The following is a 13245-nucleotide window of genomic DNA, read 5'->3' on the forward strand; positions in this document are numbered from 1 at the left end:
TTGAACTTGTAACTGTTGAAAAATAACAAATTATTCATAGTGCTTCTGTTTTAATGATTTATTAAAATCATTTATGCATTGCGACCTTCTTTTCTCTCCAAAACAAGTCTTCAAAATGGAATGCTCCATTGCTTAAACTTTTGCATGATCTTGATTTGAAGCAATTTCCAAACTAAGACGGTTTATTCTTCCACAACAAGTCCTGTGGAATGGAAGGTGACATTGTTAAAATCTTTGGAATATCCTCTTCTGTCGTAACATTTGGGATTCTTTTTCGGCTGACTACATTTTCAACAAGACTTTTCTTATATTCCGTCCACTTCCTGTTTGCTTCAAACTTCAGATACAGATTTTGATTAGAGGGTATTTTTTCCTCATTCTTGTTCTTCATCTCGTCCAGTTGATCCGTCATTAGATTTATTGCAAAGAATGCAGAGTTGATCACCAAGCATTCTACTTTACCATTTGTAATGATATAAGTATCCTGAAGATTTTCACCTGCAGATAGAAAAATTAGATAAGTGTCTGGCTGTTTGTATCTACTGTAAAGTAACCTTTATTGTTTGTACTAATAGTAATACATTCTCATAACAACACCAAAATAATCATCAGGATTTAGAGACCGGAATGTTTGTATATACTTTGTTCTATAAACTCACTATTATTTTATGTACAATACATGTATTATTAAATTCACATACCAACACCAAAATTGTAATCAACATATAGAGGATAGGACTGTATGTATTTACTATAAAGTAGATATTATTTTGTGTACTAAGGGAGAAACCATTTGATGTTTAAGGGGGTGGGCTAGGATGAAATGTTTAAAAAAAGAAAAAAGGCAGGATGAGACACTTTCCAAAAAAAATGTAGGATTACAATTTTTGTAGAGAAAAAAATCAGGTTAAAATAATAAAAAAGACGGGACCGAATAAAGTGAAAAATAAAAAGGCAGGACAGAAATTACAACACAAAAAATGCAGGACAAAAAAATAAAAATCAAATGGTAACTCCCTCAGTAATAGTTATAAATGAACATACCAACACCAAAATAGTCACCAGGATAGAGAGACATGACTGTCAACATGTGGTTTTCTGTTCTACATATTCTTGTGTGTTTCCCGTATGGCTTGTTGAGAAATTCAGAGTGATCTTTCTTGTTATCAGACAAAAAAAGGGATGGTCGCAGATAAGGGGACTGAGTCCTGAGCAGTGATATTTTCTTTATCATGTCACATTTCCCTTTACGTATGAAGTAGACAGCTTCTGTCAATTGTGTTTTGTCTCCAAATATCACCTGGAAAAATACAAGCAACAAAGATGAGGGCCCTCATGGGGTTTTTGATTATGTGATTACTTGGCCGTTTTTTTAATGATTATTTGATTATTAAGCTAAATATTTCATGATTATTTGATTACCTAGGACTGTATTTTTAGTTTATGATTATTTGATTACTAAAGATAAGCAAATATTTAATGATTATGTGATTATAGTGGCAAAAAAATGGTGATTATGTGATTACTAGGACCACCCCATGAGGGGCCTCAAAGATATAAATCAACATTTTTCAATTTCTATTTAGATTGTCTTAGCAGGAGTTAAGTGACATCAGAGGCAGATTTAGGGGGGGGGAGGTGGCCCAGCCCCCCCCCCCTTTTTGGGAAAAAAATTGGTTGCTTATAGAGGGAATCATTGAAGCGTGACTGGAGTGGGCCCCCATTTATGAAAATTTCTGGATCCGCCACTGGACATGACAAGTAACTTATCACCAGATTTGCACTTAAATGAGCATCATGACAGGTGCCACATATGGATCAGGATCTGGCTTATTTTTCTTGGGCATCTGAGTTCATATCAAGTTTTTGTGGGGTTACTGTTGTTCAATAACTAGTTTTCTATGCAGTGTTTTCGTCGTTTTTCAATTTTTGCAATGGAGGTGTCAGTTTTTGTGAGTTTTAAATTTTACCTTGGTATCTACCAAATCTTTATATTTTATTTTGTCAAGATGTTTTATCATACCATGGTAAATCATGTTTCACCTTTTTAACTGTAAGAAAACTGGGAAAAGGGAGATCTTTTTTAAAATAAATTATTGGATTTTCATTATGTTTTATGAAAACAAATTCAGTAAAAAAAAATTACAAACAACAATGGTTTAATATAATGATAGATATTTGCGATATATAAAAAAAATCGCACAATATATGTTATAAGAAGCTCAGTAATTGCTTAACTGATAGTTTTGTATGTTATCAATCTTTGCTTCATATTGATTTAAACATATTTTTTCAATCATGGATATTTTCACAACAAAGGAAATGAACAATGGGAATAAAGCTGAATCAGATCATTAAATATGACTAAGTTTTGTTTGACCAATTTCGGGTTTGATTAAGAAAAAACAACACTAGACCAAGGACTTCTATACAAATCCTTCACTGGACTTGTCTTATCAATATGTGATCAAATATAATTGTTAAATAAGCCCAAGTCAGTGGGGCTAGAAATACCCAAATGGAAGGTCAAAATCAATAACATTTTAGCTAAAGAGAATTGAAAAAAAGAAGTAAAATTGCTATGATAATCGATGCCTGTGGAAATGAAACATTGGTATTGTGCACTATCTTCTTTTGATATTGATATTTATCTTTCTATGAACAGAGACTTATTATACAATATGTCTATGCTATTATATTGTAAATGAGTGAAAATGAATTTATTTTCTATTCTAAAATTTAGAACTGTCCTTTTTACGCAAAAATGAGTTCAAATGCGATCGGGTGTTCTACGTTCTTCAAGTTCTCTACGTCCAATTTTCCCCGCTTAAATGTCACAACTATTGGTTTGCATCAATGACGGCAAATAACTGGTAAACCAAAATAAGCGGAATGTGTAATAGGGCTTACTGTGTTGTCCGGGAATGACTTCATATCTGACATGTCTGTTACGCTCTTCATCTGGTCAATGGAGGCTCCTTCGAAACTTTGTTGGTTCCTGATAAATGTATTTCTTTGCTGCCAGTTCTCTTCATATTGGTGACGTAAAACATTATTAAACTCGGACTTGCTAAGACTTAAAAACTCGCTATCACCTAAAAGATGTAAATAAGAAGAGAGAAAGGGACGAAACAAACGAAAAAATAATTTTAAGGGGGTCACTAAACAAGAAGCAGTAATCAAAGTGTACATTGAGTAAAAGAAAGGCTCGTTTATTATTCTATAAATATAAACACAAATCAAATTGTATAGAGAGAGAGATAGAGATATATTTTATTTCCAATAGTGGACCCATTACAGGCATAGTCAGTACATTGATTTTTGTCGAGCCTTCGACTTTAGTCGAAAAAGCGATCCTAAGCGATCCTACATTCCGTCGTCGTCGGCGGCGTCCACAAATATTCACTCTGTGGTTAAAGTTTTTGAAATTTTAATAACTTTCTTAAACTATACTGAATTTCTACCAAACTTGGACAGAAGCTTGTTTATGATCATAAGATAGTATCCAGATGTAAATTTTGTAAATATAAAATTCCATTTTTTCCGTATTTTACTTATAAATGAACTTAGTTTTTTTTGCGGGGAAACATTACATTCACTCTGTGGTTAAAGTTTTTAAAGTTTTAATAACTTTCTTAAACTATCCTTGGTTTGTACCAAACTTGGACAGAAGCTTGTTTATAATCATAAGATAGTATCCAGAAGTAAATTTTGTAAAAAAATAAATCCATTTTTTCCGTACAGTATTTTACTTTTAAATGGACTTAGTTTTTCTGCGGGGAAACATTACATTCACTCTGTGGTTAAAGTTTTTTTAAATTTTAATAACTTTCTTACTATCCTGGGTTTGTACCAAACTTGGACAGAAGCTTATTTATGATCATAAGATAGTATTCAGAAGTAAATTTTGTAAAAAGATAACTCCATTTTTTTCTGTATTTTACCTTTAAATGGACTTAGATTTTCTTCCAGTTAACATCACATACAGTCTGCAGTTAAAGTTTTCAAAACATTTATTAGATTCATTAACTATCCTAAATTTTTACCAAACTTGGACAGAAGCTTCTTACAATCATAAGATAGTATCAAGAGATATATTTTAATTGATTTTTTTCCTCATATTTGTTGAGCCTGCGATTTACAGCAAAAGTAGGCGAGACACTGGGTTCAGAGGAACCCTTACAAAATTTATTTTATCACACAATTGCAATAGACAATAAACAAACATAAAAATAGAAATACGTTTGACAAAAAACATGAAATATAAATTGAGTTTATAATATATGTAGTCACATATCAAAACCTGTATGTTTAGTGATAATTGACCATACACCAGAAGCAGCATCACATCCATTATGTATATATTTGCATTATCACTGAATCGTACCATGCAGTATGGATGGTCTACCATTAAAAGAGGGCGGTAAAGGGTTATTTTCGTGCAACGTGTTTTGCCATTTTTATCAAGTTGACGTTCAGCCGTGAAAAAGGTTCGTTATTCATCGTGTTTCGTGAAATCGGCTAAAAGATCAACGTGCAAGACATTTTTAATTGTTCGTTCATCGTAAAATTTACAATTTTATTTCGCGTTCTTCCATGCAGATACCACCCTTTTTATTTTACACCCTCTTAAAAACATTATAATGACCCTGGGACTATTTATACTAACTTAATAAAATAGTCCAACAATGACAAAAGTATTTCTTGAAATGTCAAAGTAGCTAAATGACTCAACACTGTCAATGACATGATCAGAATGCCTTTTATTCGTTTCGAGGTAGTCTAGATGATCATAGGCGGATTTAGGGGGGGGCAGGGGGCCCGGGCCCCCCTTTTTGGGAAAAAATTTGGTTGCTTATATAGGAAATCACTGAAGCGTGACTGGAGCGGGCCCCCTCTTAGGTCAGTCAGTGGGCCCCCACTTATGAAAATTTCTGGATCCGCCACTGATGATCATATGACCCAACCAACAGTACCTCAAACTTTTATATATTTTTTAACAAAATGCATACTGTATTCACACATTTATATTTTTACAACATACGGTATACATACTAAAGCTACCCTGATTAAGCTAATTCATAGAGAGTCAAATTTACGACTGTGATTTAAATTTTATTTTTGTAAAATATCGAAATCTTGACCATCCCTACCATTCATAAAATAAAGTTACCCTCCCCAATGGTTAAGGGAGGATGACTGTTCTTATCTATATATCCCTCAAAAGATAGATTCCTGTTGTAAGAGTTATTTACCTTTGCAAACTGCCGTATAGTTTCTTTTCATGTCTCTTATGAGAGCAAGTTCTCCAAACGTAGCACCGGATTTAACATCTTTCAGATGAATAACGTGTTTGATGCCTGAAAGAATAAAGACATTACGCGAGAGACCGTGTATCATAAATATACCTTCCAAATGAATGTTAGTGGCCACAGAACACAGTAACTTCGCAGTGCATTTCTTTTAGACAATACTAGTAAATTAAAATTAAAAAAACTGCTCTATCTCATAAAGATTTTTACAGTGCAATGTACTAATATTGAAACAAATAATATAATATCAAAACTATAGAAGAGTCTACCAGCTCAAACTCAAAATATGGACAATTCTATGTAAAGGGTGTTTAAAAATTCAGTTTGACAGCTTCAGATGATACTTTTTTTTACCTTTTTTAACTTAACCAAACCAAAATTCAGCACTCAATTTTAATCATGTAATTTCATCCCCTTACAGTACTTTATATTTCATGCATAGAATATCATGCAGCAAATAAATTTGGAAAGTGTATGAAAAAAATTTGCAAGTTATACAGCCTGACTTTTCACACTAGGGGCTATGACAACGAAAACCAAAGGACGATAACTATTCTCGGAACTATTATGGCATGCAGCATCGCATAACTAGAGTCAAGCTGCATTTCAAGCATAGCAGCAGTCTCTTCAACTGTCGATGCACCATGCACATCTCAATCTTGTTGCGGTTCGTGCGCTCAGTTAGTGTTTATTTCCTGGATTTGTCCTTTTTATTTAATGTACCAAAATTTATTAGATTTTTATTACTTAAAGACTGATTTGAATAAAAGAAAAGCCCGTGATGAACAGCAAACATGGACTGTAAGCCAATGAAACAGCAATCGGGCCAACTACGCCATTAAAGGGAAACTTCGCAAAAAAATCAAAAATTGATATTATGTCCATTCTGTATAAGAACGCTCAAATTCATAAATACAAAAAGTCATCTGAGATCATCAGACGGTTTCTTGATATTTTGGCAAGCGCTCAAGATTTTTCAGCAGCAAATCAGCCAGTCATGAGTTGTAAATAGCGGGTGTGCGCTTTTTGGATCTGTCAGCCTTGTATTCCCTGTTTTTTTATACTTTGGTTTACGATAATGGGAATTCTAAGCACGAAAACACGTACATCTTGTTTTCTTGATTTACTTTTAAATTAAAGTGTTCCGTTCTTCGAAAAACTACATCCAATATTTGATGACTCTTAGTATGTGTACCTTAAATGCAATACAAGTCATGATAATGTAGGTGTGTTTATCTGATAAAAGGTGCGCTGGAAGCCTGCATATCAAAGTTGAAAAGTGTAACTTAAATTGAAAACCTAAACACATGTGTTAGGAAGCAACAATTTAACTTTAAAAGCGGATATATGTTTTTTTTCCTATAACACCTTCTGATAACTTATTTGATGAAAAAAAAATATTGTGGTCGAAAAGATGATAAAATAAACAGCTGCGCCATGAGCGCATGATACGCCCTACGTCTTGTGTGGACGTTTTATGCAATAATCATAAATAGTTTCTGAGAAAGTTTTAAGCAATAACCATATATTGTTTTTGAGACATGGCGGGATATGTGAAACCCCCCACCCTGGTTTTTTTTTACAAAAAACTAAATATCACTATGATAAAATTTTGAATCAATACCAAAAAGTATACAGATCTTTAGATTAATATAACAAAGAAGTGTGTAAAGTTTTAAGCAATAATTATAAATTATTTTTGAGATACGGCGCGACATGTAAAAAAAACCTCCCCTGTTTCTCCAAAATAAAATTTTGAATCATCACCAAAAAGTAAACAGATCTTAAGATTAATTTAACAAAGAAGTGTGTAAAGTTTTAAACAATAATCATAAATTGTTTTTGAGATACGGCACAACATGTAAAAAAAAACTCCCCCTTTTTTACAAAATACTCAATAACTCAAAAATGAAATTTTTAATCATCACCAAAAAGTATACAGATCTTTAGATTAATATAACAAAGACATGTGTAAAATTTTAAGCAATAATCATAAATCGTTTCTGAGATATGGCGCGACATGTAAAAAACCCTCCCCCTTTTTTACAAAATACTCAATAACTCAAAAATGAAATTTTGAATCATCACCAAAAAGAATACAGATATTAAGATTAATATAACTAAGAAGTGCTTAAACTTTTAAGCCATAATCAAGAATCGTTTTTGAGATACGGTGCGACATGTGAAAAAAACACACCCCTGTTTTAGTTACAATGTGCCGTTACTCAAAAAGTTTTAATCTTATTTTCACCAAAAAGTATACAGATCATATGACCATCATAAGAAACAACTGTATTAAGTTTCATGAAATTTGGATAAGTCGTTCTCAAGTTACGATGCAACATGTTTACGCCGGACAGACAGACGGACGGACACCGGACATTTGTATACCATAATACGTCCCGTCAAAATTTTGACGGGCGTATAAAAATATTCTGAATCCTTATTTTTCCCAAATCTTATAGTGGTGCTACATTTTGGAAAAAATAATTCGGTTGATAGCGTCGAAAAGCAACAAAAAATGTTCCCGCTTTGCGAAGAAAAAAACTGACCATACTTTTTTTTTTTAAGTAAGACAGTTGCTCCCTTACAATTTACAGTTCCATCATATATATGTTAAAACGTACCACTCCTCGGATCTATATCTGTCGTCTGCAAACTTACACACCCAGAAACAACAAAATACATCCGGGTTCCGATGTCTCCCTGCTTTATGATAATTCTCTGGTCTTCAAATCGATCATACCATAACATTCTGGCCAGATCTGCTTTTATCGACTTGGGATACTTGTGAAAGAAGGGGAGACGATCCATAACTTCCTGATAAAAGACCATGGAACAATTAACTGTTATAAGTCATAAGATTTTTAACAGTAAGAAATTTCACTTTACTTTAAAAGCATGCTTTTTATGCCCAGTAATACATGCCTCATTCAAACTCAAACATTTCCAAAATTAAGCAATCGTAGAATTATTGAAAGTAGAGGCAAACGATACCTAAGAAACATTTAAACTCTGAAGTTGAAAATAAACCGACAACTCTATGGATGATTGCTTTAAGTTCTTTGTAAAGTTGCTTCAATGAAATGGATTGACTGTCGTTTAAAACGACGAATAAGCATTGTGTCCTGCACGCTAATTAGTAATGACTCTAAATTACTTCGAACTCCTATCAGAAGAGCCCGAAGTCTTATCAGCGAAACCAGTGACACTCTTACGATTAGAAATTGTATTTGACCGTAAGTTATACTGGAATGATAAAATGGTAAATGACTTACGAGTATTTTTACTTGTCAATTATTTGTAAAAAGAGTTCAAGGATCCCAAACTGGAGTCTGTAGCCAGGAGAGGATCCATCCATTTTAAATTGTGGAGGTTTCCAACACAGGATAAAATGGGGGGGTGTTCCAAATATATGTCCCCATCCAAATATCCAAATGGATTGATCGGCCAAAAAAAGAGGTTCCAACCCCAAACCCCCCCCCCCCCCCCTGGATCCGCCACTGGTAGCCCATAATGTTAAAACTGGACCCCAACAATAAAACTTTACATGATTGAGCTGTGCTATCCACAGGCACTCGTCTCTGATTTGTTTTCCTTTGTATCTTTTAATATCACATGTTATATCAAGTTATTTAAGAAAACAAAATCTGAGCCTGTTGTGCTTTCCCCTTATAACTACCTCAAGAGTTCTAATATCTCTTTCTGTACGCTGATGTACCATTTTCCATAAGGCATCCCTAGCTCTATGAGAGAGTCCACCGTATGAAGTTGTCGCACTTCTGAAATAGCTGACATCAAAATCCAAAACATTACTTTTGTGGCCCTTTTCGTCTTCTTTCTTTACCGAACTAATTTCTTCTCTTGTTTGCATTTTCATTTTCGCCTTCACAGCATTGAGAAGACGAGACACACATATAAATTTATTCGTAAATCTTCGAAACCTTTCCAAAACAACCGCCTACAAAAAAAACCCAACATAAATGGATAAAAACTTGTTCATTCGAATTCATTAATTACTTCGTTCATCTATTCATTATTCATTCACTAGAAGCTTTCCTACATATAATACTAGTACATCATTTAAAACAAACGTGTATAATGTGGTTTCAAAAATAAATCGAAATGATTTCTATTTGGTTCAGTTCAAAGGCGCAGGTCCAGGATTTGGAGAAAGAAAGGGTAAACCAACGTTTGAAGTAAATTAAATTCTTGTTAAAATTATATACATTTATCATGTACATATATATGTAGCTTCGTAAGGGGGTCTGAAAAAGTAATGATTCCGATCTGCACAAAGGAGAAGGTCCGGTAAGAGCCCTTTTTGGCCCAAAAATATAACAGTTTTACAAAATTGTTAAAATGTAAACTTTTGGTTATTTATTGGACAGTTGAATGCTTCTGCTACATAAATATGGGCTGTTTTTGACAATACAATGCACATATATCGGGTTGTAGCACCATTAAGTCATGCTAAATTACTGATATCTTCAAAATTCTAGCATTTTAGGTAAATTTTAGACGGTTTCCGTGTAAAACAAAAGTGGCCGCATTCGTGTTCATCCTTAATATTGAAATGTAAGTTGTATTTTATGATAATGCATAACATATATAAAGGTTGTGGATGAACACGGATGCGGCCACTTTCATTTTTGACAAAAACCATCTGTAAAGTGACATTTTTCAGCATATTTTGTAGATTTTTCATATTTGAGCTTGAATCGGATCGTTTTTAATGACTAAATCAGTTAAAATCTTTCACATTAACTAATTGAATCAAGTGAAATAGACACTTAAGTGTCTAAAAAGTGGTCAAAATCTTTCGTCAGATGAAACTGAAATTTGAGGCCAAAATGAGTCCTTACCGGACCTACTCCTTTGAGCCGTTAATTGGACTGTTAGTATTCTTATGCAATATCGGGTACATCTAATTGAAAAACCGGTGTCCAAGCTTCCATTGCTTATAATAATGATCTGACAACGCCGAGTTTGTTCTATTTTAGCTGACACGACTTTTTGGGATCCTCTGGTGTTGTCGAATAAATACACACTTTGCCATGATAATTTGAAGGCTGCAATTTCATTGGCTGACAAAAAAAATCAGTATTTTAATAAGAGTCAAGTCTTACCTTTCTGTCGTCTGCAACAGAGACATTGGTTGAACTTGGAACTCCGCCTGGAAACCTGCGACTGACAGTTCGTGACAATAACTGAAAAGAGCATTTTGAAAACGTGTCAAGAGGGTCTGGATGGGCCAGATTAGAGAACAACGGTGTACTACATTTGCGCGCATTGCCATTACATGCATTTTCGCGCAAAAATCCTTATATTTGCACCAGTAAATACAGGTAGAATGATATTCATGTATTTATCGTCGCTGGGCTTCCAAAATGTAAATTACAAATTTTTCAAGAAAAAAATATTTCAAACAAGCTTTGAAAATTTTGACAAAATGCATGCTTCCAAAATGTCGTATGTGAACTTGAACATTTTTGTGAATAGCAGTGAAATAAAAACTTTGACATTTCTGGATTATCCGAGAACTTAAATTATTTTCACAGAAATAAAGAAATGTATAATTATTTTATTCCCAAAGCCATTATACAACGATTTTAAGTTTTCATACAACATTTTGGAAGAAAACTTTACAAACAACTGACATTGGCAATTTTTGTAATATGTCTTATTTAAAACGTTTTGATTGGTCTACTTGTATGCCTTTTTGTAATACCAAAGATTTCCTCCCGCCCAGACCATTGGTGTCAAAAAGTATTTTTAGCCAAAAAAGTCATATACGACATTTTGGAAGCCCAGCGACGTTATTTAACTATTTTTCGAGCGCGACAAGTGCGCCAGTCCTATTTTTATTGTGCACAAGCACTTAGTCCTGGAATTAGATACAGATACAAATGTAAAAACAGTAAATGTTAAAAAACAAAAAATAAAGTAAATTACTCGTTGTAATGAGAATAGAATGAATCTGGTTCGTTTGCAGTACGCCTGGACTCTGCTATTCGGTTAAATTATGAAACAGAATAATATTTACTCTGCAGTATTCGCAATTAAGTTACATGTATGTCTTAAGCTATTACAGATTTGTCATGAATTACTGCAAACATTTGTTTTTAAATTCAAAACGCAAAATAATATAATACTATAGTCATATTTAAAATAAATTTTCTTTATTTCACTTGTGTTACCTGTAAAGTGAATGCGCGCAAATATATTTATTTTAATACCCAAACATAAAAATAAGTTTAATAAAACAGGACACTGGCTTTTCTATTTGCATCGAGGTTGATGGAACGATTTTATTTTCATTTGCAGATCTTGAACGTTTTGCATTTTGCATTCCATATTCCCCTCCCATAGACTACTGTCTTTATTTTTATTCTAGTGAAAATGTGTCAATTTTATGTTTAACCCACAATAACGTTTCCCCTTCTCATTCTGGATGCACGACTATTTTTGATGAAGGATATACATATCACCTGCAGTACCCTTTTTATTATTTGCATTAAGATTTACCGTAGAGGATTTTCCCGTGCGCAAGATGGAAGAAGGTGTCGTAGATAGATTGATACGGCTCAGACGCGATTTGTTTCTTTTCAATCCCAACGATAATGGAGCTAGCCCAAGTTTAAGCGATTGTTTATGAGTGTTTATTTCACTTCGCGATGGCCTCAGTGCTAAAGGAGATGTTGTCGGAGACCACAATGCAAACGATGAGTGTGCTCTTGTTTCATCAGCTATTGTTGATGGTTCGTTGGCAAATGGAGAATTCGATCTTTTAACGTATTCATTCACAGAATTGGTGTCTATGGTAAAAGTCACGGGGATTTGAGAAAATAACCTTGAAGGTGGTCTAGACATAGAACCGGGTGGCGGCGTCTCTGTAGATATCTGTATAGTTATTGGTGAAGTACATGTACGATTTAGTTCTTTTAATGGAATATCTGTTGAAATTTGAATAGAGGCCCTTGGCATTCGCATTGATTCTAAAGTTCCTTCCGAACTTGAACTGTCTTCCTCTGATATGCATTCAGTTCCGGGTGGCATCTTAATTTTCTTACGTCTATCTTTATTTCCTACAACTTTACTCATTCCTGGTTTAAAATATTCACTTTTGTCATATTCATAAAATGTTTTTTCTGCCTTTGCTATTGTATTTATATTCGATTTTTCAATCTGAAACCTCTTTGGTAATTTCAGCGGATCAAACCTGGACTTAGTACCCATCTTTGTTGAACAGCCCTTCTTTGATATCTTCGTTTTTGTTGTATCGGTAAATTGCAGAAAACTAAGGTCGGATCCTTTAAATTTATCTAATTTTCCCTGAAGATGAAATCCACCCAAATTATTCTCTTTAGGCTCGTCACACATCAGTGAAATAGCATCCATACTGCAGACACTGCTTTTGAATGAACTTCTATTATGCGAACTTCTGTTGTTCATTTCTCTAAAAATTGATGCACTATCTCTGTATTTTCGTGTTGAATCTGATTGGAAATCCATGTTATGCCGACTGATAGAATCCTCCCTGCCTTTGCTACTTTTGGTGGACTTTCTTGGAGATTTCTTGTCTTCTTTATCCTTCTTCTTGTGATCGATTTCTCTTGTTCTATTATCGAAAGATTTCTTCTGAATTTCGACATCCTTTTTATGTTTCAACGGTCTCAATCTTGAAGGAACTGCATTTTTTTCTTTTTTCTGTGTCTCATCTTTTTTATACTCTATCCTTTTAAAATTTCCAGTTCCATATTGGTCATAAAGGCGAGTGATTCCAGCAGTTTGGCAACTTTCAATCCAGTCTGTGATTCTTTCCTCTGCTTTGATCTTTACTTTATCTAATTTATCTTTTGTAAGATCCATCTAATTGCCGGCTTAAGACATCACAACACGTGTGGTATCCACGTGCTATTGTTTACGTTTT

At 33.7% G+C, this 13245-nt stretch overlaps 1 protein-coding gene across 1 annotated transcript; it reads right to left on the minus strand.

Annotated features, from left to right (window-relative positions):
* Positions 1 to 43: 43 nt before the first annotated feature.
* Positions 44 to 13244, minus strand: LOC143042284 (uncharacterized). The gene is made up of 8 exons (XM_076214548.1): positions 11841 to 13244; positions 10442 to 10522; positions 8995 to 9273; positions 7940 to 8132; positions 5256 to 5360; positions 2911 to 3095; positions 1045 to 1300; positions 44 to 498 (listed from the first exon to the last, which is right to left on the minus strand). The coding sequence occupies exons 1-8, from the start codon at positions 13182 to 13184 to the stop codon at positions 173 to 175; spliced, it is 2769 nt and encodes a 922-aa protein (XP_076070663.1). The 5' UTR covers positions 13185 to 13244; the 3' UTR covers positions 44 to 172.
* Between the last annotated feature and the right edge of the window lies 1 nt (position 13245).

Source organism: Mytilus galloprovincialis, chromosome 8, assembly GCF_965363235.1.
Source record: "Mytilus galloprovincialis chromosome 8, xbMytGall1.hap1.1, whole genome shotgun sequence".
Lineage (NCBI taxonomy): Eukaryota > Metazoa > Mollusca > Bivalvia > Mytilida > Mytilidae > Mytilus > Mytilus galloprovincialis.